Source organism: Ipomoea nil, unplaced genomic scaffold (assembly GCF_001879475.1).
Source record: "Ipomoea nil cultivar Tokyo-kokei standard unplaced genomic scaffold, Asagao_1.1 scaffold0688, whole genome shotgun sequence".
NCBI lineage: Eukaryota > Viridiplantae > Streptophyta > Magnoliopsida > Solanales > Convolvulaceae > Ipomoea > Ipomoea nil.
The window spans coordinates 1,784,583-1,811,935 of NW_017617116.1; the positions used below are offsets into that span (position 1 = coordinate 1,784,583).

A 27,353-nucleotide genomic window follows, 5' to 3' on the forward strand; every position below is an offset into this window, starting at 1 on the left:
CCATTATTTTCTAGCAGTTGATTAACCCACATAGATATATAAGATTATTCAACATTTTTTACATGAAGCATTATTTTCACTCTGTTTTTTTTTTTTTTTTTGGAAAGGAAGCATTATTTTCACTTGATCACACACACGGAGTATATATAGTATTTGGTGATGGAGAAATATAAATAATTACGGAGTACATCTTAATTATTTATTACCTTATATGCGAATCATCAGTTATTATACATGTTCTAACATCTTAATTTTAATATAGGTCCTGTTTGGTAAAAAATTGGTTTATAGGTTAATTTTGACTTATTTGACCACTATTAATTGTTTGGTAAATTATTGTGTGGACCAATGTTACGTGGACCATAACAAAATGTACATTTTAATATACTAAATGTACATTATTTTTGTACTGAATGTACATTATACAATATAATGTACATTCCTTGAATACAATGTACATTATTTTTGTACTGAATGTACATTATTTTTGGATTGAATGTACATTATTTTACAGTATACAAAATATGGTCCACACAACTTGTGTAGACTATGGTCCACACAATAATGATTATAATTGTTTGATTTAGTTAAAATATCAATATAAGTGTTTGGTTAATTGGCTTTTTGCAACTCCAAAATGCTAAAATTCAAAAAGCTACCCCAAGCAACTTTTTCAATTAGTTTTTTTTTTCTTCAGAAAAGAAATTATACCAAACAACTATCAGCTAACAACTAATTTACCAAACACTTTTCTACAACAGCTAATGTTATCAACTAATTATACCCTCTAATTAACACAATCAGCTAACAGCTAACAGCTATCAGCTAGCAGCCATTTATGCCATAATCTTTAATACATGTTTAAGAATTTTCATTTTAAAATCTATTATTACCTATAACTCATAGACCAATTGCATATATTTATATAAAACATGTGATTTGGAGCGAATTTGGAAGTTGCAGGAAAATATTTATGATGTAAATTTTTTATAAACTCACACAAGATTTAATTTACAAAAATCTTAAGAAGTTTTATAAAAATTATATATTTAAAATTTATAATTTAAAAAGTTTATATATAAAAGTCTTGACAAAATACTAGTCTTTGGTCCCACTAGGACATTATTGTCTGATTGGAAGATTCTTGTTAATTGGGTATGGTATGAGACTTCATTCATATATGTATATATATGATATGATATATCCACTACGTTGAACTTTGATCAGTAAGCTCAGTTCATCAGTCATGTCTGATTGATAATTACTCTGCACACTGTTTACCTCTTGTGCGATTTGATATATTGTCTTGTTTCAACTTGTGATGGATGGGGAAATATATATATATATATATATATATATATCTTTATTTATTTATATTTAAATATTCTTTTTAATTATGGAGTATTAATTATATCCAAAAGCATTCTTAGGCCATCTGCATATATACAAGCCCGCCCCTGCAAAGCTTAATTCTAGGGTTTACAAAGATAGGGAAAAAAAATAAAAATTTTGTAAGTGTACAAATAAGTACACATTAGATTGGCTAATTTATTAATTTATTTTATGTAAATGTTAGTTAGCATGAATTGTAATTAATAGTTTGGACCAAGCTAAAATGTGTGGTGGAGGTTTATTGGAAATGATTTAGACAAAGAGCAAGTCTGAAGATCAAGTTAAAAGAAGATGTGGTTGAGAAGATTTCAAGCCACATAAAGAAGCTACATTCAAGGCTTGGTGGAATGGGGATTTCGTACACTATAAAAGGAAGGGAAATCAAAAGAGGAAGTTGCCAATTCTGAATTTCTATATCCATACGCAAGCTTCCTTCAATACTGCTTTAATATTGATTATATTAATTGTGATTTAAATCTGTACTACGAGTTAGTACCTGTGACAGCTGAAGTGCTACACCAAAGATGTTTATGGCATGCACGGTTCAGTCCTGAGTAGGTGTTTTAGAAGAGTTGTAGTGGTAAAGGCTGTGAGCCGTTTGTAGTTACCTCTTGTAGTACTCTGTGGTGAACATCTAGTGGATTGGGCAGACGTGGGTTGCCCCGCAGACGTAGGAGAAGGAGCTCCGAACTGCGTAACAATTCTACTGTGTCTTTACTTTATTTACGCTTTCAATTTCGTTATTTATATGTTGATTGAATTGATTTAATTAAACAGCGAAATTGTCTAGTAATATAAAATCAAGTAGAATCCTTAGTGTTAAATTGATTTCAAGATACACGGGCTTTTTCAATTGGTATCAGAGCCTCCAGACTTAAGTTATTAGTCTGACGATCTGGCTACTCCGTGCCCCTTGATCTCAATCCTTCAGCGGTTAGTATTATTATTTCTGATTTTGTTAAATTGTTCAATCTCACGGGTTATTGAGTGTTACAGAATGGAGCATACTAAAGCTCTTCCCCAGCTAGTCGGTGACAACTATGCATACTGGAAGGTGCGCACACGCACTCATCTCAAAGCACAAGGTGAAGCAGTATGGTGTATCATTGTAACAGGTTGGGAACATCCGACAAAAGCCAGTACCAGTGGGGATGCAACTCGAGTGACAAAACCTGAAAATGAATGGACCCAAGCTGAGAAAACAAGTGCTGGACACAACGATAAGGCACTAGATATTATTTATGGGCTAATTCATGAAGGTCAATTTCCTATTGTTGCAGGCCATGATTCAGCTAAAGGCGCGTGGGAAGCACTAGAGGCTACCTACGAAGGCACATCGTCGGTAAAACAATCGAAACTGCAACTGGTACAGTCAGACTTTGAGGAGCTCCGGATGAACGAAGATGAAAACATCGTGACTTTCCACACTCGTGTGCAAGAGCTAGCAAATCGGGCTATGGTCCTCGGAGAACCATTCACTCAAGAAAATTTGGTGAAAAAAATTCTACGATCACTGCCACCTCGGTTCAGGATGAAAGTCACAGCAATCCAGGAACATGACAACTGGGAGAAAAAGACTGTAACACAACTAATGGGGAATCTAAGAACTTATGAGATGGAAATATTAACAGATCACACAAAGAAACAAAAAACAGTAGCATTTACCGCTGAAGAAAATAATTGTGCACCTGATTTAGATGAAGTAGGTGATGATCCCGTGGTATTTCTTACTAAACAATTTTCTAAACTTTTGAAACAGGTGTCAAAAGGTTCACGAAACAAGAATATGCAAAAGGGGGCGTCATCATCTAAAGCGAGTTCTAAATCCGGTTCATCCACCTTCAAGTCTTCTGGCTCACGTCCAGGACAGTCCAAAGAGAAATCCACCAGTAAAGGGATCAGATGCTATGAATGTGAGGGCTTCGGACATGTACAAGCAGAGTGCCCCACCTATCTTCGACGCAAGAAATCCATGTCAGCAATCACTTGGAGTGATAATGACTCGGACGGTGAAACGGGAGGATCGGACTCAGACGAAATTTCTGGGAATTTTGTTGCCTTTACTGCACATGTGGCTACTAAACCGTGTCATGAAGATATTGCTGACTCAGAAGGAGGCGAGTATAATTCTGCAGAAGATTTAGAGTCAAGTGAATCATCTTTTGAAATTGAGTTTAATAAATTGTATCCCAAATGGGCAGCACTAAGGAAAGAAAATCGTAGATTAACTAGTGAAATAGGGATTGTAACAACTGCAAAGAAAGTGTATCAAACTCAAATAGCTGATAGGGATCTGCTCCTTAAAGAGGCATTGGCCCGAGAAGAAAAACTGAAACAAGAGGTACAGACTCTGAAACAGGAGCTGAACACCTACAAACGCCAAATCCAAATGATGGATACCACGTCTACACTTGACGAAATCCTTGAGTCTGGAAGAAAGACTTCGGCAAAATTTGGGATAGGTTTCACAGGAAACAGCTCAAAAGACAAAACGGTGTTTGTCAAAGCGTCAGGCCTTGGTCGAGGAGATATTCCAGAGTCTAGCACAGCGACACGTCGCGTTGGTACAGTAAGATCACTCAAGCCATATTACAAATCTTATAACCCGGTATGTCATTATTGCAGGTTACGGGGTCATACCAGACCAGAATGCTACTACTTCTACAAGGATCAAAGAATCGAGAAGTTCAAAAACAAGAACATTCAACCCTTTACTAGACAAATCTGGGTGAAAAAGACAGATTATATCTCATTCGTATCCTTTCACTCCAAAAGTACAGGCCGAGAAGAAAAATGGTACTTTGATAGCGGGTGTTCACGTCATATGACGGGAAATGCTAAATTTCTGAGTAACGTAAACACAAGCAAAGGTGAAGTTACCTTTGGCGACGGTATAAAAGGACAAGTCACTGGTATAGGCACGCTAAATGTAGTTGGTCTGCCAAAACTGGAGAAAGTTCTACTAGTCAAAGGACTACATGCAAATCTTATAAGTATAAGTCAACTATGTGACCAGAACTGGAACGTGAGCTTCAACAAAAATAGTTGCAGTGTCCTAGACAAAGCAAATCAATGTGTTATGGAAGGTACAAGGTCAACTGATAATTGCTATATTCTTACTAACAATGTTTTGTCTTGCAGGATCAATGTAGATGAAACTGAGCTTTGGCACCAAAAGCTAGGACATCTAAGTTACAGACTTCTCGACAAACTTGTGAAAATCGAAGGTGTCCGTGGATTACCCAAGCTGAAAATCAAACCAACCATATGTGGTGCATGTCAAGCAGGAAAGCAAACCAAAACCTCTCATCCAGCGCAGCACACTATAAACACAAGTCACTGCTTGGAACTGATCCACATGGATCTCATTGGTCCAACTCAAACAGAAAGTGTTGGAGGTAAGAAATACATACTAGTTTGCGTAGATGATTATTCTCGTTTTTCTTGGGTTACCTTTCTCAGGGACAAGTCCGAAACTCTCGAAGCCTTTAAAACTTTGGCTTTAAAGCTCCAAAAAGAAAGAAATGAGCCCATCATTCGAATCCGAAGTGATCACGGACGAGAATTCGACAACAACCTGTTCGATACCTTCTGCAACCAAACAGGAATCACACATGAATACTCAGCTCCGAAAACACCTCAACAAAACGGAGTCGTTGAACGAAAGAACCGCACAATTCAGGAAATGGGACGAGTTCTGCTTAATGCCAAAGGACTACCTCAAAAATTTTGGGCAGAAGCTGTGAATACAGCATGTCACATCATCAATCGGGTCTATCTACGTCCAGGCACGAATCAGACTCCGTATACATTATGGAAAGGTAAGAAACCAAACATTAAATATTTTCATGTTTTCGGATCACGTTGTTTTATCTTGAAGGATCGAAACCCTGTCGCAAAGTTTGAAACAAAAAGCGATGAAGGCGTCTTCCTCGGCTATTCAACGAACAGCAGGGCATATCGTGTATACAACAAAGTTACCAAAACCATTATGGAGTCCACAAACGTTGTAATCGATGATCAACCGAGTGATATTATCACAACGTCTCGTCCTGAACCAGTGACAGAACCTGACTCAAGTTGTCCTGAACCTAATCCAGAGTCTCCTATGCCATCTCTCATCTCAACTCAACCAGAGCAAGAAACTGAGTCTGAGTCTGAATCTAACACTGATCATGGTAACGTTGATATCCCTACTCGTATCCAGAAAGCTCATCCAATACAAAACGTAATTGGAGATCCTAGTTCCGGCGTAAAAACCAGAGGTAAACCGAAACGTGATTATCTTCAATTAGCGGGATATTCTTGTTATACTTCCCAGATTGAACCAAAGAATGTCAAAGAAGCTCTAACAGACGAACACTGGATCAAGGCCATGCAAGAAGAACTGGGGCAGTTCGAACGAAATAAGGTATGGACTCTAATTCCTAAACCTGACAATGTTAATGTTGTAGGTACCAAATGGATCTTCCGCAACAAAACCGACGCAGCTGGCAACATAGCTAGAAATAAAGCGCGACTTGTGGCCCAAGGCTACTCCCAAATCGAAGGAATCGACTACGACGAAACATTTGCCCCTGTTGCACGGCTAGAGTCAATACGACTCCTTCTGTCGATTGCCTGTGCCTTAAAATTCAAGTTGTTTAAGATGGACGTTAAAACAGCCTTCTTAAACGGATATCTCTCGGAAGATATATACGTTGCTCAGCCTAAAGGGTTTGAAGATCCACATCATCCAGATTATGTCTACAAATTACAAAAAACACTCTATGGCTTAAAACAGGCCCCAAGAGCCTGGTATGAGAGACTCACTCAATATCTTCTTCAGAATAGCTACAAAAGAGGAGGATCAGACAAAACATTATTTATAAAACAATCAGGTAAACACATAACAATTGCTCAAGTGTATGTAGATGATATCGTTTTTGGATCCACACAACCAGGAGAGACAGATCAGCTAGTCAAGGTAATGCAACAGGAGTTTGAAATGAGCATGATAGGCGAACTCACCTATTTCCTTGGATTACAAGTAAGTCAAACTAAAGAAGGGATTTTTATTTCACAAGAAAAATACGCGAAAAATCTTCTATCAAAATTTGGGCTTGAATCTGCAAAGGATGCTCGTACGCCTATCTCCACGACTACTAAATTGTTCAAAGATGAAAAAGGAACGTCTGTAGACTCTACTATGTACAGGAGTATGATAGGCAGTCTATTATACTTAACCGCTAGTCGTCCTGATATTATGGTAAGCGTTGGTATGTGTGCACGCTATCAAGCCAATCCGAAAGAGTCACACCTAAAGGCGGTAAAACGTATTATAAAATACGTTAAAGGTACGATAAATTATGGTATTTGGTACTCGAACGATACTAATCTGAATCTTGCAGGGTACAGTGATGCTGACTGGGCAGGAAATGCTGATGACAGAAAAAGTACATCAGGCGGATGTTTCTTTATCGGAAAAAATTTAGTCGCCTGGCTAAGTAAAAAGCAGAACTCGATTTCTCTTAGCACAGCTGAAGCTGAGTATATAGCGGCGGGTAGTTGCTGTACACAATTACTTTGGATGCGCCAGATGTTAACTGACTATGGTATAGAACAACAAAGTATGACATTGTTCTGTGACAACACCAGCGCAATCAACATCTCAAAAAATCCAGTTCAGCACTCCAGGACGAAACACATAGATATCCGACACCACTTTATTCGTGAACTAGTCGAGGAAAAAGAAATTATCTTGGAGTATACCTCAACAGATAAAAATCTTGCAGACCTATTCACCAAGCCGTTAGACAAATCGAGATTTGAACTGCTCAGAGCTGCCCTTGGAGTCTGCAATCCCACGGCCTAATTTTTTTTCACATCAGGTATCACAAATAATGTCGAATTAAATTTTTTTCTAACGTGGTTGTTGACTTTGTGTTACAGGGAAAATAAATTTCTAAAGCTCTCCTATTTCCGTTTTAATTTCCTCACCTTTTATCTCTCTATTTTAGCTAAAACGCAATTGAGGATCCTATATATCCATGTTTCCTTACCCGGCTCTATCTACAAAATTAACATGTGGACTGAAATATCAATTTGAAACAACTTCCATCTCTCTCTCCTATTATAACTCTACTTTCTAGCCTTACCACCTAGTCAAATCCTTTCCCTCCTTCACGGCTTTTGAGACCCATCACCTCACCATCATATATCAACAAATTAATGCTTTGTCTCTTTAGCTCCCTTACTCATCACCACCGTCACTCTCATCTTCTTCCTTAGATCTTCTTTCACAAATTTCTCCAACAATGGAAGATGACAACCCTTTCGCCATATTCACCACCAAATCCGAAAGATTGGAGCTTTTTCGCCATATCATCAACGCTGAATCTCCCCTTACCTCTGATGATACGGATCGAGTTCTAGCCACAATCAAGCACCATGCAAGCCTTCTTGAAGGTCTCTCAGATAGGGAAATCAGACAAATTCAAGCTCTTGCTTGGTTCATATCAGTGGAGCCGTGGACTTTTCCGACCGAATCAACTAAGCCCCCACAGCCACAATCCGAGTTTGTTCATGCCTCATCTCCTGAAACCATGGTAGTATCCTCACCTTTAGATGAGTCTGTTTCTGCTTCTAGAAAATTGAATTTCAACATTAATTTGCCAAATCAGTGTGTGTCTACCTCCAGTGATATGTGTGCCCCTCTCTTTCCCGATGATCCATATAATGCTTCGTCTAATTTGCCTGATAATCTTGTTTCATTGTCTGATTTTGTGCGTAATGTGACCACACCCTTCTCAATTCGAAATATTACCTAGTTTGTGTCTCCCATGACTTGTGCTGCATTTTCTATTCCCATTACCATTCCTGTTCCGTCTCCAAAACCAGTAGAGGCCTCCATTCCAGTATCCACAGCCCATGACACTGTTCCAATCATATCTGTGCCCGTGAGCAAATCTTCCCGAAAAGGGAAAGAAAAACTTACTGTTTCAGGTACAGCCGGGAAAAGAAAAATTGGAGCATTGGAGGATGTTACCTGCCTGTCTGATTCCAAGCAATCAAAGAGAGAGCCCACATTGCCACCCAGAATGACAAGATCTCGATCAGTTTCAGTCCCAGTACCAGGTCCTGCTCCTACACCAGCTACTGCTTCTGGTCTTTCTGGCTCAAAAAAAGAAACAACCCAAGAAGACATATCATCCTGTTTTACTGTCACAAGAGTTGATGCACGACTGGAGAGTTCATGCTACGCGAGAGTTTATTTTGGAAAAATCCATCAATGTGGAGGAGTTGACAGAAAAATGCAACATTGTTCCTATTTTGCGTGATCAGTTTCTGCTTGCATCACTTGTACATATTGGCCCATATTCCAGATGGCTCACTGCCGAGTTCTACACCAACTTAACCTTGGATACTTTCTCGGAGGGATCACCGCGATTTCAACAAGTCTTCATTCGGGACAAATGGTATCCCCTAAGTCCGGCCGTGATTAATTCCTATTTGGGTACTCCAAATCATCAAGCTGCTCCTGACCCAAGTCCAAATCTGCTAGCCGCTGCTTTAACTCACAACAAAATTGTCACGTGGCCTAACACCGGACTTGAAAGCCTAAAGCTCACCACGGTCTATTCAGTTCTTCTCCGAATTGCCTCAGCTAATTGGATGCCTGCTGTTCGTCATCATCTTGTGTCTGACCAGCTTGCTGCCCTTCTCTACAAGATCAGGAATCGCCTTCCTATCAATCTAGGAGAAACCATCTTTGGCCACCTTGCGCATTTTGTGCGTCATAGGGAACCCAAGGTACATCTACCGTTTCCTAGTCTCATTTTTGGACTTCTGCAGGAACACGGGTTCAAGCCCTACACAGATGAAGTAGTGATTGCTAATGACTCAATCTACAAGTATGATGACCGTTTGACGAACAAGGATCACTATGATGATAGAGCTACACTCATGATCACTCCCAATGTACCGTCTGCCACACCTCCGGTGTCTGCCCCTGCCTCATCTGCTGACACTGGTTCTGCGCCTGTTCCACGTCCAGCTGCAGTGATCAAGGAACCTCAGACGCTCATGGATCGACGTCAAATTGTCCTCACTCTTCAAGCATCAATAGCTCAGATTCGCACATCGGTTGCATCTCAACAAATTACCATTGATGGCTTAGAAAAATTGTTGGGTGCTGAGTTGGAAGAAATTGCCCGAATGGAGGCCATATATGCTCGTCTTCGATCTACTACATCCACTGCTGGCGCTGACACTGGGTCTGTTTCTGAGAGTGATGAATCTGAATCGGGTACCCCGTCTGCAAGTTAATCCAATCCACTAGTATGATGTTCACCAGGTTGTTTGTCATTTATTTGGCATAAACAAAGGGGGAGTATTGGAGAAAGGGGGAGTATGTCTAAGTTTGGATGTTTGGTAAGTTTCTGGATGGTATTTAGTATGGATTATGTTATTAATAATTTGGTATGACTATAACTATTTTTGGTATGACTATGAATGACTTAAGAATGAATGACTTGGTATATTTGGTATGTTGACTACATGGTATAAATTGGTTTTAATTGGAATGGTTGTGAAGAAAGGAAAGCTTCAAGTTAGGGGGAGTAATTTTCTATTACAGTATGGAAAGCGTGACACATATGGAAAGCGTGACACATTACATATTGGTTTTCCATTACAGTATGGAAAGCGTGACACATATGGTATGTTTGATACAACACTAATTCGAGCAGAATTTTCTATTCATTAATTAAGTGAAGCATGTGAGTCAACATCAACCAAGGTCCAAAGTAAAAGTCCACACACATATAAGCTTTTGAAGTGTTAAATCTGCATATTTAATTTTCTTTATATGTTAAGTACGTATACTATGGGATTTTAATAAAAAATTGTTCGTTCCTTTTTCCCTAAGTATAATGATACTATTGTTTTACCAAATAAATTGCCAAAGGGGGAGATTGTAAGTGTACAAATAAGTACACATTAGATTGGCTAATTTATTAATTTATTTTATGTAAATGTTAGTTAGCATGAATTGTAATTAATAGTTTGGACCAAGCTAAAATGTGTGGTGGAGGTTTATTGGAAATGATTTAGACAAAGAGCAAGTCTGAAGATCAAGTTAAAAGAAGATGTGGTTGAGAAGATTTCAAGCCACATAAAGAAGCTACATTCAAGGCTTGGTGGAATGGGGATTTCGTACACTATAAAAGGAAGGGAAATCAAAAGAGGAAGTTGCCAATTCTGAATTTCTATATCCATACGCAAGCTTCCTTCAATACTGCTTTAATATTGATTATATTAATTGTGATTTAAATCTGTACTACGAGTTAGTACCTGTGACAGCTGAAGTGCTATACCAAAGATGTTTATGGCATGCACGGTTCAGTCCTGAGTAGGTGTTTTAGAAGAGTTGTAGTGGTAAAGGCTGTGAGCCGTTTGTAGTTACCTCTTGTAGTACTCTGTGGTGAACATCTAGTGGATTGGGCAGACGTGGGTTGCCCCGCAGACGTAGGAGAAGGAGCTCCGAACTGCGTAACAATTCTACTGTGTCTTTACTTTATTTACGCTTTCAATTTCGTTATTTATATGTTGATTGAATTGATTTAATTAAACAGCGAAATTGTCTAGTAATATAAAATCAAGTAGAATCCTTAGTGTTAAATTGATTTCAAGATACACGGGCTTTTTCAAATTTAATTGGCTGCAATTGGTTCTCCGTTCTTTCCCGGGCATTCGTAATTCTTGAACCCGCTCATATATATATATATATATATATATATATATATATATATGTGTGTGTGTGTGTGTGTGTGTGTGTGTGTGTGTGTGTGTGTGGTGGAATTGGGAGAGGCAACTGTTCTCACACTAGATATTCCGATTGCCAATCTCAGTGCACTCTCATCACTTACTCTCAAATAGCTCTTAAAATGTGCAAGTTTTTACCTCTGATCAAATATCTTTTCAAGTTTTTAACTCTCAAATTTCACCATGGTATATAACCCAAAGCTTCACCAACAAACTTATGGTAACATTGACCCATTCTAGAAGCCAATGTACTAGGGAGAGTAAAATAAAAACTGGCCACTGTATATGACATTGAGAGTGGAGACCACTTTAATTACATCATCAACAAATTATTATAAAAAAAAAATTGTATGTAATTATAAACGCAATAATAGTGTTGGGTACTTAATGAGTTAATGGTGCCTACCAATTATTCGATTAGTAATTAAAAGTAGAAGCAGATGGAATAATTAAGATTAGACTTTAATTAAAGTGCAGATGAAGTGAAAGAACGTATTTAGTGTCTAAAGTGAGAAGCTTATCTCGAACAAAAAATGAAAAAAAAGGGAATAGGTACTTAGGTAGCTAGGTAGCAGACAAGGAGCAAATTCCACCCTGAATTTCCACGTCTGTCTTCACTTTAGTGAAGCAAATTGAATATTGAAAAGGAAAATGCTGCTTTTAATCATTACTTTACATAGATATGTTAATTGTCAGAAAAAAAAAAAAAAAAAAGGATATGTTAAACGTAAAATATTTTTTGGGCATTTGATATTTTTATCATGTGATAATAGGGCCCTTTTTTGAAATTTGGTGGCCTCATTCTTGTAAATAAATAATTTGGTGGCCTCATTCTTGTAAATAAATGAGACACTACTAAAAGTATAAACATAATCTTTAAAATCAAATCATAAGGGAAGCGTTTGGTTCAGGTTATATATATATATAAGATAACTAAAATTATATTTGCTTGGTAATATAAGATTTTCACGTTTAGTTCAAGTTCTGTAACTTTCATATGGAATGTCAGATAACCTCCACATTAAGTTTTTAGCTATGTGAAGGGAATGTGAGATACCCTTCAATTTCTTAGGTAATCTCACATTCCCTTGTCTTATTACTAATGTTGGGCTTTGAACGTTTTAATCAATTATCTTATTACCGTTGTCTTATTTACATATCTTAGTTTTAAACTAAACACAGGAATCTAGCATTCCCAGTAATGTAACATTCCTAGTAGTCTAACATTCCCCGCCCTATCCCCAATATATATAAATATAAATAAATAAATAAATATATTGATGGGGGTATGAGACTCCATGGTCCATTTTATTGACAAAATATTGACCCACGCGGGGGTGGTGAATGAAGGAGATTGGCCCAAATCTTATTGGGCTAAGAAGACAGGCAGGCTAGCCCAAAAAAAGGCACAAAAGAGGAGAGAAACGAAGTTGTCGGGGCAAAACTCAAGATTACTGACCGACGACGACAGTGCGCCTCCGACGCGGCCAGTGAAGGGGAGAAGCCAGTAGAAGGCAAGAGCAAAATGAGGTAAAGGAAACCCAAGACCTCTTGCATAGCAGGCGCACTCCAACCCACCAAGCACGCCAACACTTGTGTACCAAGGTGCGCGACCATGTATTTGTTCCTATAATTTCAGGCGGGCAGCTTTGACCACCGGCCACGGCGCGACCAGCGGGGGTGTTGCGCCCCCGGGCATGTCAATGGCGCCCCCCTTTCCCAAGGGGGCGCTAGGCGATGTTCAAATTGGGTCGTGGGGTTGTCAGGGTCGCGTGGTGCGGATGGTATGGTGTGGCGCTACGACGAACGTGCCCGCATGCGGCGATGGATACGAGAAGTGGCGAGCGAGGGTAAGTACATGGGACTAGGGGTGTGCAAACTTCGGATAATTTTTGGTTAACCGACCGACCCGACAAAGTTCGGTTAACCGTTTTCGAACCAAACTTTTTTGGTTCGGCTAATGGTTAAAGAAATTTTAAAACTTCGGTTAACTGTTAATTCGGTTCGAAAGGTCGGTTAACCGAAGTTTTTAATATATATATAAATAATAATATAAATGTAAATACTAATTTGAAGTTATGGATGTTTGGAGTTTATTACTAATGTTTTTGTATATTTTGTTATGAATTTATTATGATATGTATTTTATTTTAATTGGATTTATTATTTTAGGTGTTATTTTTATAATTTTAAATTTTAGCTTTAAAAAGTTCGATTAACCGAAAAAAATTTCGGTTCAGTGAATTCGATAGAGCAAACTTCGGTTCGATTAACGGTTAAAGGAAAAAAAAATTTCAGTTAATTCGGTTCGGTTAACCGATTGAACACCCCTACATGGGACACGTGGATGTTAGGAGAGGAGATGTGGCAGGCTATAAATAGGGGCCCTGGATTCTTAACAAGGGAGGACAAGGAACACGACAGGCACACTGGTCTTGTGGTCTCTAGTCTTTACTCTTAACCTAGCTACCTAGGTTCGATTCTTATCAGTAGCATATTTAGCTATAGCTCACCCTGTGGTCCGCCATTCTAGGCTTTGTACGTACTATTCACCCTGTGGTCCGACATTCTAGGCTTTGTACGTACTATTTTGGACTTAGCGCCCTGAGTAATAAAGTTACTCTTTTCCTACCTCTTTCTATACCTCTATACTCGATTTATGGTAGATCCGGTCCCGATAAAACCATCATATATATATATAAATATAACTAGTCCCCATGTGTGAATTGTGAACTAATCTTATGCACTTATCATTTTTAATTAGATTGCCTAGATTTGATTTCATATATAAGATCATATTAACTCATGTTTGTTTTTAAATAAGGGTAGTAGTGTCTTTTTGTTTTTTTTTCCACATTTTCTTAATTTGTTCCCTATTTTTGTAGATCATCCTTGTTCCGAATTTGAGCCGCAATTTTTTCATCATTGATCGAGTGTTTGTCTATGAAAAGTAGTCATCAGTATTTTTTATTCATTTTTGCTTGTTCTTTTGGAGTATAATATTACCTATATTTAGATGTTATTGTGTGTGTGAGAGAGAGAGAGAGAGAGACCCAATAGTGCAAGTTGTGCAATTCATTGATGTGGATTATGCTAGCGTGTGTGAATTATCAAACGTATTTCAGTTTTATTTGTTCTCAGTTTAGCTAGTGACAGGATCACGAGGTCGGTTATAAACATTTAATGTACTAAAAATGGACATATAATATCAAATAATGAACTTTATGTCAATGACACATTTTATAAGGTGGATTATTATGGTTCATGGTATAATGATTGATATGAATCTTTGCCAATTAAGTGCAAAATAATGTTCATTTTTAGTATAGAAAGTAAATTACATAAAGGAAGTTCCTTAAAAAATGAAGTTTCAATAATGCATCAAAAAGGAAAATTGTAATTTATGCCCATCCATAATATGTCAATTATTAATGTCACCCCTGAATTATTAGTGGTGTAAATGTTGCCCTTTAATTTTCAAAACAGTACATATATTGCCACTCCCGTACCGTACGGAAGGGTCAATATATGTACCGTTTTGAAAATTCAGGGACAACATTTACACTTGGGAGGGGCAATATATGTATTATTTTGAAAATTGAGAGACAACATTTACACTACTAATAATTCAGAGGTGACATTGATAATTGACATATTATAGAGGGACATAAATTACAATTTTCCCTATCAAAAATGAACTTTCGGTATACTAAAATTAAACTTTATGTCAATAGTTTACCTTACCATGTGAATCAGGATCCATGGTATAACGATAACGTTTGGTTCATGGAATAAATAACCTGGGAATGAAATAATATTGTTGAGATAATTGGAGATCAAACAGCATACAAACGCAAAACCTGCTGGATAGGAGTGCGACAGACAGGGCAACCCCAGTTCTTGGCTTTGATCTCAATCAAACATGCCATGCATCCAGCCATATGCCCACACGGCACACAAGCTCCCTCTATTCCACCCTCAAAGCACACCACACACGATGATGATGATGATGAAGATGATGACGACGAAGAACTACTACTCCCCCCTCCATCTTCTCTACTCGAAACCTTTTCTGTTTTTGGCGAAAACGAATCAATTACCAAACCAGAACCCACCCATCTTTCCCCCTTCATGTTACTGGAGCATGTTTGTTGCCTGGGCGCACCATTGCTAGTCTGGGGAACATTCACCGTAACCGCTGATAATCTTCCCTGCATTGCCTGAGAATGTATAGCCAATAGAATTAGTAATAGCTGCAGAAACAATTCAATCAAGTTAAATTAACCATACCTGCTGATCATCTTTGTGGCCTGCTGGAACAGGTTCATTCGAAGCATATGCTTTGTTCAGTCGAGAAATTTTTGGTTCCACTTCCGCTCTCAAAGTCTCTAGCTCCTTTAATGCTAGCAATAATTTCTGCACCAAAACCATATTCAAATAAGCTAGCCCCCTGGGCCCTGCCTATATATATATATAATGTTCCTTACATCAAAAATTTTACACAACCTGAAGTTATATGCAATGACTAAACTTTTTTCCCCTAAATCGAATTGAACTAACCTTCTTGTAGTAATCTTTTTCTGGTTTATTTGAGCGTGTAAAATCTTTATGGCAGGGTATAGTTTCAGATAGAAGACTGCAATTAAATTCAAGAAAACCGAGAATATCCCATTAGTGCAAATGCTTAATATATATAGAAGCATTTTGGTAGTGGAAAGCAAAGCATTATATTATTACTCCGTATAATTTTTTGGGTCACCAGGGCAGGGAAATCCACAGTTACTATCCGAGGGTGTGTATTGAATAAAATAATAAATCTCGTCTTATGACTTAGTCAAAAGGAGGTAAACCAGCCTAGATTATCCATAGCTGATAGGCTCAAACTAAGAAGACCAATAGGCTACTCCGGTTAGAAGTCGAACTTGTAAACGTGTGGTTACCCATCAACAATCTTACCAACTTAGTTGAGGCTGTCACCAAAAAGAAGGTTGGGAATGTAGCACAAAGACTTCCCAGGAAATGACTCATTCTAATACTACTCTCGCTTAAACATGCTTAGTTTAGTAGTTGAGATAGAATTCGGTGCACTAGTGCTAGTATGATCGCATATTATTTTGTTACATACCTTGAAAATTTAAGAAGCACAATATAAAGATCTACCACATTCTTCATGTCCCGATGTATATTTGCCTGACAAGAAACCCCATGGTTTAATTAACACTGTGAGTATAATATATATGCAATAATCCCTAAATCAACCTTCAATCAGACAACCAAATTAACAGTACTAGCTGCAGGGTCTCTAAAAACAATTTCTGGTTTTGATTAATTATACAAACAGTAGAGTTACATGATCAGTATAGAATATCATGATTTCATGCATATTATATTAAAATTAAAACAAGATATAATTTCAAAGTGTAGGAAGGAGGAAAGGATCGGACCTCTTGGAGAAGGTTATCGGCGATCCGATAATAATACCGGAGAGACACTCGATTGTCAACGTCAAGTTTTCGAGTTGCTTCCGGTATGTTGATCGGCTTCCCCGCCGTGCTCATCGTGTCTGACCCTCCGCCGCCGCCAGTAGCGCCGCCGCAAAAGTCAACCTCTGGTAGCTGTAGTTATATTGCGGGTTTTCTCTTCTGCTTAAATTAGTTATGAAATTTCTCGATCAGATAATGAAGTCTGACTTTCTGTTAGAACGCGTAGATCCAATATAATAATGTTAAAAGTCTTTCGGTTGTTATTAACTTTGGAATTTGTAATTCACAAATATATCATTATTAATGTTATCCCTCCCGTCAAACAATTAATGTTATCTATGAATTATTAATGGTATAAATGTTGTCTATTAATTTTTAAAATATGACATATATTGTCAAAGTATAAGTTATACGTGTATTGTCAAAATGTTCTTAGTAATGTAACCAGGTCCAATAAATAAATAAATAATAATGATAAAAGAAGACAAGAAACTTACTAGACATAGGAGTTTGACAGAAAATTGGTGGAGTGGTCAGAATTACTATGTGTGATGAAGGTTTATATTGAGGGGAGGCATAAACAAAAAAAAGAATGGAAATATTTGAAAATAAAAAAGAAGAAAAGAAAATATTTGGAAAATAAAAATATATATTCTAGATTTCGATAAAGATTAAAATTCCTAAGTTACTTAGAAATCTTTGATGCATGATCTTTGATATTGTTATTACTCTCAAGCTAGCTCAAACACATTCACAAACTCGGGACTAGGGTGACTGGTGACAGAATAATGGGATAAGCACCTAACCTGGGATCACCTCAATGAGGCCAACGAGCACCTGACCCGGAACCACCTCGAGAAAGACAACGGTCAGAATCATTTACTACGAAATCATAAGGCTAACAGTCAGAATTATTTACTACAGAGTCATTTACTACCGCTTATTCAAGACAGGACATTATGGTGAATAAAGTGTTCGACTCCTCATTATAATTATGTAGCCGTTACTTATGTAAATTTGAATTGTGAACATTCAGTATGTAAATTGTGAACATCCAGTATATAAATTGTGTATTTTTTATTCGGGGTGAGTCAAGAAAATATAAGGTGTGTCGGGTGATGGATGTAGTCATTCTCGACTCACTCCCGACCCATTGACATCCCTAATTGTGCATAGCACCATCTTTACAAAAGGATTCCAACACTGTTACCCCTTCTAGCTGCCCGCAAACCCAGTTACTTCATTTGTAATTTGAGTAAAATAGGGGCTGACGTTTTGAAATTCGATTTAGTTTTTTTCGGTTAGGTTTCGGCATTAAAAAAATGATACCATTCAATTTAACATTATATATAGTTTGATTTTGATTTAGAATTAGTTCGATTCGGTTTAAGAACTCAAATTTTTAACATTTCTTAATTTTCCAAACACCCTACTAAACAATACATTTTCACATAATCCAAATGCAAAGTCTAAACACTATACAACAAAATGGCAATCCAAATTTCAAATACACTACTAAGTGAGCCAACTGAAGAGTCGGTTTGGTTAATAAGTCAACTGATGTTTGGAGAACAAATGTCAAAAACTGTATAGCTAATTTTTTAACACAATCTGTCATTGCTTGGCAAAATATATTTTCAGTGCACTGGAAATCAAAATTAGAATGATGTTGAAGCACATTAATTTTATATAAACATGAAACTAAGGAAAATACTGAATATGGTAAGAATAACTCAAGTTAGAGATAATTAATTGTGAGATAAAGAACAATTACAGAAAATAACAAAAGTGCAAGTAGAGAACAAACAATAAAGAAAAAAATATTTAAGAGATATACCAATGAGAATAAGAGCTGAACTGCACAAACAGGACTTGGATTTACTTCTTTTTATTATTATTATTATTATTATTATTATTATTATTATTATTATTATTATTTTAAAAAAATAAAAATCAAACGGTACTGCGGTTCGGTTCGATTTTTTGCCAAACCGTTCAGTTCGATTCAATTTTTTGAGGAACCGTTTGGTATATAAGAATCTATACTGTTTGATATATTATCAAACCGAACTAGTTTGATTTGCTACAATTAGGTTCGGTTTGATTCGGGAAAACCGAATCGAATTGTCCACCCCTAGAATAAAGTATTTTTGTTTTAATCCAAACTTGAAATTTTAAGATGTTCTAACTTCTACCTTAAAGGAGAATATTGAATCTTTAATTTCATTTTATGTCTAATTTAATTAAGGAACCCAAACTTTAAAAAAGTGTGATTAAACCTTTAAACATGTCAAATTAAGTCAATAAAACGCATGAACCGATAAATAACCTGTAATAACAGGTTATTTTAATTCCGACAATAAAATCCGATAATCGGCGACGACTGGAAGGCGACCAGTTGGTCACCTTCCCCTGTCGCCTTCTCCAGGGATGGCGACTAGTTCTGGTCACTTTCTCCTGGAGAAGGCGAAAAGGATGCCTTCCCCGAATTTTATCACCGAAATTAAAATGACCTATAATAATAGGTCATTTATTGGTTCATGGATTTCATTGACTCAATTTGACATGTTTGATGGTTTAATTGCACATTTAAAAACTTAGGTGTCTAATTGACTTTCAGTGTAAAGTTTAGGAGCCTATTTGACTCATTTTTGAAAAAAAAAAATAAAAATTATTGTGTTTATTACTCCCTCTGTCTCATTTTATGTGTTTAGTTCAGTTAACGAGGTTTGACTGAATTTTTTTTTTAACTCAATTTTTCATAATATTAAGTTAAGTATTAATATACAAAATTTATATATTTAGAAACTATACTAAAAGTACTATTAAATACAAAAAATAAATTTAAAAATAAATAAAAAAATAATAATAAACAAATAAACAAATATGAAAGAATTGTTTGACCAATGAATAGTAAGTATGACAAATAAAATGGGACAGAATGAGTATTATTTAAAAAAAAAAAAAAAAATAACACTATACTAAAACGAACTTAAAAAACATTTTTTTTTTTTGTTGTAGTCTAGGATTTCCACTATCAAACAGAGTGACTAATCCACTCGTAGGCACTTCTGTTGGGTGAGACAATTGGCCTGAAAATTTAAAGCTGCTCCATATCCAAAGCAAAAATTCGAACATTTAATCTTTGGAACCCCAAGTTTAAAAAATAAATAAATAAATAAAATCCCACCCAAGTGGAGGACTTTTTTATGGAAAGCCATAAGTGATATCCTTCCCACTACCATCAACTTGCGTATTAAAATGGTGAATATTAGTCCGGTGTGTGCTGTGTGTGGTGTGGAAAATGAAGATGTTATGCATGCATTGGTTTTGTGTGACTATGCAAAAATCATTTGGGCACAATCTAACCTCCCATTACCGAGCACTGTGACAAATATTTTTTATGAGTGGTTTGATGAATTGTTGAATATTCTAGATTCTGATGGAATTCTCTACGCAGCTGCGATATTATATTATCTATGGAGAACCCGGAACGAAGCGGTATGGAATGCTCGTGTAACTCACCCGAGGAGGATGCTGGTTGCGGTCCGTGTAGCTGTCGCTGCATGGCACCAAGTCCACGCTGCTGCTGCCCCACCTACTGTTATTGCGCCCCAAGGAGCAGCCCCTACTGCCATACGGCAGCAACAGCTCCAGCTGAGTCCTCATCGCCAACACGCCAAGTGCTACGTGGATGCGGCTTACCACGGTGGTTCCGACAAAGCAACGGCAGGTACGGTGCTTATAGGAGGAGATAGACACTTTATCTCAGCATTTGCCGCGCCATTACCACATTGCTACTCCCCTATAATGGCAGAGGCTTATGCCTGCAAGGAGGCCTTATCTTGGTTACGTGATCGTGGAGTACAATCGGTTGAGCTATTAACGGATTGTCAGACGTTACAGAAATATTTAACACCACCATATCAATTAGCAAGATCGTATACTGGCTATGCGCTTGATGGATGCAGAAACCATATTGCTACATTTACATATTGCCATGTTCATTTTATTCCTAGATCGCAGAATTATTTAGCACATAGTTTAGCAGCTTCGGCTTTTCATTATGACATAGCTATGTATTGGGATGATATCCCACCAGACGCTATTTCAGCTTATCTATGAATACAACCCAGTGGTTGACCTTCAAAAAAAAAATAAAAAAAAATAGCAACATCAACAACAACAAGCATTCCAAAATGAAAATATTTATAAGCCACGCACATTTCAAACCCTTTTTCTTAAATTGGACGATCACTTTTAACAATGATAGTCTAGTGACTTTACACAAGAAATTTACAATCTTCCCTTTCTCTTTCTTATTTATCTATATTCACTTTCTTTTTCCCCTTCAAAATAAAAACAATACCACAATCACATTGAATGACAATTTGCTGCAGTTCTAGTATGATATTACATTGCAATAGTATAAATTTTACCCCGTGAAAGTATACTTCTTAGACCAAAGATAACTCGCAATCGTAGCTCTTCCTGTAAAAACGAATCAATGGTAAATAAAGAATCAGACATCTTTCTTGTTATGAAGATGGACATAGTTGCAGTAAAATCTATGTCCCTTTACTCTTAGTCCCTAGTAAAACTGTAAATCTTACCACATATACTTGTTCCATTGCTTCCTCTCGAAACAATTAAACAGCATATACCCTTATCACTTGATCAATCTTGGCACGACAGACGGGGCAACCCCACTTCTTTGCCTTAATCTCGGCCAGACAAGACATGCACCCAGCCATATGGCCACATGGGATGCAAGCGCCCTCGGCTGGAGCATCCAAGCATACGACACATGAAGAAGCATCGGATTGATCTTTGTCTTCGTGTGGTTTAGCAGCAACATTCTCGACGGGTTGTGAAGAAAGATCGACAGGGGTAGCATCAATTGATGGATAATGGATGGGACCGTCGTCCATTTCCTCGTCTGTAATGGTGGGAGCTGAGGGGATGGGTGGGGGAACAGGGCTCTCGACCATTGTTTGGATGACGGAAGCCTGGCTATGCTGAATCTCATTGCTGCATGGACCAGCTTTTTCGAATTCACCGCTTCCCTTTTGGGGAGTAGAAGTCACCAGATCAGAGGTATTCGTTTGAACGGTAAGTATCACGGGGTTGGTATGACTTGTCGAGGCAACTGCTCCAGGTCCTGTGTGTGTATTTAGGAGAGGCGGTCTTTCATGGGTAGCAGGCTGCATGGAGGCGCTGAGAGCCATAGCCAACTCCAAGTCCTCTAAGGCAGGGGGGGCAGTTGCTGGAAGAACAGGGGCTTGGGGATTGAAGGGAAACGCCGAGTGAGTGACCTGGATTAAAACCAATAATTAGAGATTCCAAAACCCACATAGCACAAATCAGAATGAGTTGTTTTCTTCGGTAAATGAGTTGGGAATGGTTGAAGGCCCGACAATGCTTAGGATGCAACATGATTCACGATAGTAAAATTTCCAGAATGTTGAAGAGTTTCTCGAGAGAAGATTAGGCTTTCACCTGTGGAATTCCTTTGCATGCATTGCAAAACAACTGCAACTGTTGTTTTTCACTTTCTTGTACAGCTCCAAGTTTAACCCGTACTTCTGCAATGAATGTTTAAATTACAGTGAGTAAAATTATCAAGCAAATAAAAACCGGTGCTCTCTCCTGGCTCCAACTATCCATTGATGGTCCAGCTGAACAAAAAAAATACAATCCGAACGCTATAGGAAGTTTCTAAGCATGGCTGTATGTGTAAGATTCCAAGATGGATCAAATTTTAGGAAGATCAAATTATTCAAAGGCACGGTCCACCTTAACAAATTTGCATTTCTAACAAAGCCAGAACTTTCCTAACGACCTTCAGAATTTCTTGGAGCTCCTCTAGCACCTTTCTATAATAGGGTTTTAGCTACTTCACAATTAATTTTTAATTGTACTTACGCCTAGCTCCTCGAGGTCCATGCCTCGGAAGTTGGGAGGCCATGATACCTCTCCTTCGCCTCCAGCGCCTTGGGACTATGCATGAAATAGGGGAAGCAATTATCTACCTAGATTGGCATTTAGGAAAAATTAAGATTAACTTGATTATGGTCAAAGATAAGAGAATTACTGTTGGAAACATCTGATATAATCACTATTGGATCAGACTGACTAAAATTGGGTTCCTCCAAATTGGCCTTCCACAGTGCAACAATTGTGCGGGGTTGAGCATCCTAGTCAAAGAAATGTCACAGAAGTTTAAGAAAAAAAAAAAAAAAAAAAAAAAGAGGAAGAAAAGTGATAAAGCATTAAAATTTCGACAACATGACACATTAAAATTTTGCATACCTGTGCACTTGCATACATAGCAAGCTCCAACTTGAAGGGCTTCCTGAGATTTCGGGAACCACATGGTAAAACAACCACCCAACTGGAAAAGTTATTAGAACAAACATTTCAGGTCGTCCTAATAAATACAACAATAAATCATATACTAAGCAAAACAATGTAAGATAAAGCAACCATTTGTCCGTGTTGTAAGTAGACATATAGTAAAAAGGCTGATAAACTGATACATGCTTGGGACCAGGATTTTAGGAAGTCTTATTTTATTATATTACATAGTTTAGATATTAATAAATTACTAAATAGTTGTTTAGAAACTAATAAATAGTTATTTAGAAATTACTAAATAGTTACTTAACTTATTATTCTTAGTCTTCGAATTAATTTAGGTAGTTTAATTATTTAGAAATAAACTTGAAGATTTCAGCAGATTACTTAGCTTATTTAGCCATTCTATGAGTTGTATACTTGTATTTTACCCTATAAAAAGGGAGTATTATTGAGAATAATGCAAGCAGGAATTGAATCCCAAAAAGGGTCTAAGGGAGTTTTGGGTCTCAAGCAAACCCAGTGTTTTCTTCTCTTTATTTTCCAATTGTTATTCTCTATTCAATTTTCCTTATGTTTTCTTGCCCGTGACGTGAGAACACAACATTGGTTCCGTTGCCGGCGTCATGGGCATCACTCAGTCGGAGTTTGAAGCTCTCACAGAAATAGCGACTGTGTTGAAACACTTAGACAAAGTTTTACGCAAATTTTCCGCTGACCTGAAGGACTTGCTTCCGCCGATTCTCTCCAAAATTAAGCAAACAAAGGATGCGGCTACTTCACTTGAATCATCAACAATCATTGTTGACCACCCACATGTGGAGATAGTGCCGATGCAGGCCAACGTTTCAGTCGATCAGCCTCATGTTGATTCAACACAAAAGGCTGCTGACTCTACTGAAATTGAGGTTGTGCCCTTTCCAAAAACCATCCTATGCTTGAGAGGGTTATTTCACCACTCTCCAACCCCATCTCATTTAAGGGTTGTGTTGTACGGTATTGGTCAGCCTTCATCTCTGGTGTCTCTCTCATCATCCAATGTTGCTGTTCCAACTAAATCCTTCAAAGGATGTCCAAGTTTGGGGTCTTCCTCACCACTATTTGCTCCTCCATTGATATGTAGAATGCCAGTTGAGTTTCTTCCATTTGTACTTCTTTTGAGGAGGCCATTTGATCGTGGGAGGTGTTGGCTACAGCTGCACGAGGTTATCAAGCTTGAGGACAAGCTTGTGGTCCAAGAGGGGAGTAATGATACATGCTTGGGACCAGGATTTTAGGAAGTCTTATTTTATTATATTACATAGTTTAGATATTAATAAATTACTAAATAGTTGTTTAGAAACTAATAAATAGTTATTTAGAAATTACTAAATAGTTACTTAACTTATTATTCTTAGTCTTCGAATTAATTTAGGTAGTTTAATTATTTAGAAATAAACTTGAAGATTTCAGCAGATTACTTAGCTTATTTAGCCATTCTATGAGTTGTATACTTGTATTTTACCCTATAAAAAGGGAGTATTATTGAGAATAATGCAAGCAGGAATTGAATCCCAAAAAGGGTCTAAGGGAGTTTTGGGTCTCAAGCAAACCCAGTGTTTTCTTCTCTTTATTTTCCAATTGTTATTCTCTATTCAATTTTCCTTATGTTTTCTTGCCCGTGACGTGAGAACACAACATAAACCAAGCAAGAGAGGCCTTAGTATACCATCTTGAGTAATTGGGTCACTCCATTTTGTTATCATAAGCTAGCTTTTAGGGGCAAGGCTCGAGTATGAAGGAATGCATGTTTTTGAGAAATCAATGTTACTGACAGACTATGAAGCCAGAATGCAAGGATGCAAGAGAAGGAACACATCAAACCAAGACATCGCATAGGCATCATACAATAAAAGAACACTTAGGTATTGTACCCACACTTTTCTCGAAAGCAACTGTGGTGCAAGCAGATCAAGAAATCCTGGCCCATAAAGCTCCCTTAGCCAACCAGAGAATAAACAGATGTGGCTCTACAGAGGCATTAAACAGATAAGTTAAGTAGTACATTAGTATACAAAAAAAAAAAAAAAAAGACAATCGTAATATAGCACAAATTAACTTCCTAAACCATGAGACACAAAAAGGTACCTCAATTGCCCTGACAACATTGCTAAACCCCTTGATTCTTGCAACATCCAGTGGAGTTTGACAGTCATCATTCATCACCAAAGCATTTGCTAAAATCCATATAAATATGAGTCGTAAAAAAAAAATTGTTTTTCATTAAATATTTCATTTTCTGCAGAAGCACATTCAGTTCTTACTACACACCTCCATGTGAAAGAAGTAACTTGACAGTCTGTTCAAGGCCTCTTTTTGCAGCATGATGTAAGGGAGTACCAGCATGGCGACCTAGAAGAATAGCATAAAATTGAATATTGCCTATGTGTTGGGCAAGGAGTTTTAGCAAGAAATCAACAAAAGAAACCAACTTCAAAATATTATAATTCCATATCATGCATTAGGGCCTATATCATCAGGCTGTTTGAAAGACCTTGAGATTATTAACTTTTACTTAATACAAAAGATTATTATTCTGACTGAATGACTGTAATTACAAACTTAATAATTAGCTATTAGTTGCTTAAGGATAAGTTGTAAACATAATGAACTAGCTTAGATCTTATGAGCTCTTTTGAACCATGCTTATTTTTTAGCCATAAGTTGTGTTAAAATAGTAGAGCCATCAACCAATGAACCAGCTAAAAGAAAATGTGTCAAATTGCCATTCGTTTCATGCTTTTTTAAAAATCTACTATAGTAGCAGGGGAGAATCAAAACCAGGGAAGAAATAAGCCACTCTTTATTTACTTTATTCTTAAATAAAATCTGACCATTTATATCGATATTTCATATTTCCATTACATACCCAACTTGATTTCACTTATCCAGATGCAATTTTTACTAATATTTGGTACTAGAGCATCCATCACACTCTTCAAAGTTCATATAGTAACACAAGCCAGGATCAGAATGACTTCAGATGTGGTTAAATGCAACAGCCCTGGTATATGCAATGAGGAAAATAGATGTGATCCACAGGATTCATATTTTCCCCATTCTTTCTCTTTTGCAATCCTCATATGAACTTTTATATATATGTACCCTCACATAAACATTAAGACAGACAAAGAAAATGATAAAAATTAGAAACCCCGTGAAAGATGCCAGAGCACATTACCTGGACGATAAGCATCCACATTCGCACCCAACTCGATCAATGTCTTTGCAACATTAATAAGCTGGGGATTCATGCAAGCCACTATCAGTGGAGTCTTTCCCTCACTATCCATCCACTGAAAACCAAAACTGCCATTAGTATCCACCCCAATTTGTTCTAAATTGGCAATCAATATAAGCAAAGATGATCTTTTGTTTTTCTTTTCTTTTTTCAGTAGAACCTAGAGGCATTTACTGATTTACACTAAGAGGCTCAAATAATTCTGCAAACATATAATTTCTAATAATAATTTCAGAAAAAAAAGGCTAATTTGAAGTTAAAATTACGAAGATTTATTTAATCAATTTAACTAACGTCACTTTTTCTTCTAGCAATTCAGTAAGTAAAACATCAAATTCAGTGCATACCTATTGAACCATTTCATTTCAGACAAAATCATCAAAACAACACAAGAAAAGCAAAACCAGACATACAGATACAAGTGTATATAATATACCTCAAGGCCAGCGCCATCGCTGCGAAGAGCTTTGATACCTTCGATATTACCATAATTCACTTGCTGATACAGAAGTTCGTCCTTCGATTGTTGTTGCCCCATCTCGATTATCTCTCTTTTTTGCTGAAAATGTTTTGGGAAGAAATCGACAAAAGAAGAAAGGCCTCTGAACTGTGAGGATGAAGCGAACAAAAAGCTTTCTGCCTTTGTAGTGGTCGTTGAGAAATTTGTGGGGTCAGAATACTAAATACTGGGAAATGGAAATATGGAAGACCTTGCCTTACCTTCGTGAAGAAGAAACATTAGGCGACATTATCAAAGCCGCTAAGCTATTGACATTTTGAGTGATTTTGACTGGACAATTTTTTACTTTATTGTGGGATTTGATACATATTATAATGTTTGTTTTCATGTTTTTCAAGTAACTTGTAATTTGGGAGTGTTTAGTTATTAGCTGATCAATTAAAATTCAGTTGATTTGATCAGTTTGATTGTTTAACTCATTAATAAATTATTTTGAAGTGTTTGATAAATAATTGATTGGTCAATCAGCAAAACAAAAATAATTTTCTAAATTCTTGGTTGAATTGAAAAAAAAAAA

The 27,353-nt window shown here is 37.1% G+C and overlaps 4 protein-coding genes across 8 annotated transcripts; 2 read left to right on the forward strand and 2 right to left on the reverse strand.

Moving 5' to 3' along the window:
- Nucleotides 1–8,607: 8,607 nt before the first annotated feature.
- Nucleotides 8,608–9,699, forward strand: LOC109175403. Its single transcript, XM_019324666.1, has one exon. The coding sequence runs from the start codon at nucleotides 8,608–8,610 to the stop codon at nucleotides 9,697–9,699; it is 1,092 nt and encodes a 363-aa protein (XP_019180211.1).
- Nucleotides 9,700–14,885: 5,186 nt separating this feature from the next.
- LOC109175343 (AMSH-like ubiquitin thioesterase 1) lies at nucleotides 14,886–16,886 on the reverse strand. 4 transcript variants are annotated; one of them, XM_019324602.1, is made up of 6 exons: nucleotides 16,641–16,886; nucleotides 16,322–16,386; nucleotides 15,757–15,832; nucleotides 15,487–15,612; nucleotides 14,991–15,407; nucleotides 14,886–14,945 (listed from the first exon to the last, which is right to left on the reverse strand). In XM_019324602.1, exons 1-5 carry the CDS (start codon nucleotides 16,752–16,754, stop codon nucleotides 15,033–15,035), a joined length of 756 nt encoding a protein of 251 aa, XP_019180147.1. In that variant the 5' UTR covers nucleotides 16,755–16,886; the 3' UTR covers nucleotides 14,886–14,945; nucleotides 14,991–15,032. The 4 variants fall into 4 exon arrangements, with proteins under 4 accessions (XP_019180147.1, XP_019180146.1, XP_019180145.1 ...); XM_019324601.1 differs by having other exon boundaries at nucleotides 14,886–14,940; nucleotides 15,002–15,416; nucleotides 16,641–16,884; XM_019324600.1 differs by having other exon boundaries at nucleotides 14,991–15,416; nucleotides 16,641–16,884.
- Nucleotides 16,887–19,940: 3,054 nt separating this feature from the next.
- LOC109175404 lies at nucleotides 19,941–20,804 on the forward strand. The gene has a single exon (XM_019324667.1). The coding sequence runs from the start codon at nucleotides 19,941–19,943 to the stop codon at nucleotides 20,802–20,804; it is 864 nt and encodes a 287-aa protein (XP_019180212.1).
- Nucleotides 20,805–20,871: 67 nt separating this feature from the next.
- Nucleotides 20,872–27,096, reverse strand: LOC109176100 (putative E3 ubiquitin-protein ligase XBAT35). Of its 2 annotated transcripts, XM_019325528.1 has the most exons (11): nucleotides 26,753–27,096; nucleotides 26,257–26,371; nucleotides 25,347–25,427; nucleotides 25,164–25,252; nucleotides 24,954–25,045; nucleotides 22,992–23,073; nucleotides 22,774–22,876; nucleotides 22,605–22,679; nucleotides 22,179–22,264; nucleotides 21,293–21,994; nucleotides 20,872–21,170 (listed from the first exon to the last, which is right to left on the reverse strand). In XM_019325528.1, exons 1-10 carry the CDS (start codon nucleotides 26,852–26,854, stop codon nucleotides 21,329–21,331), a joined length of 1,491 nt encoding a protein of 496 aa, XP_019181073.1. In that variant the 5' UTR covers nucleotides 26,855–27,096; the 3' UTR covers nucleotides 20,872–21,170; nucleotides 21,293–21,328. The 2 variants fall into 2 exon arrangements, with proteins under 2 accessions (XP_019181073.1, XP_019181074.1); XM_019325529.1 differs by lacking the exon at nucleotides 22,605–22,679.
- Between the last annotated feature and the right edge of the window lie 257 nt (nucleotides 27,097–27,353).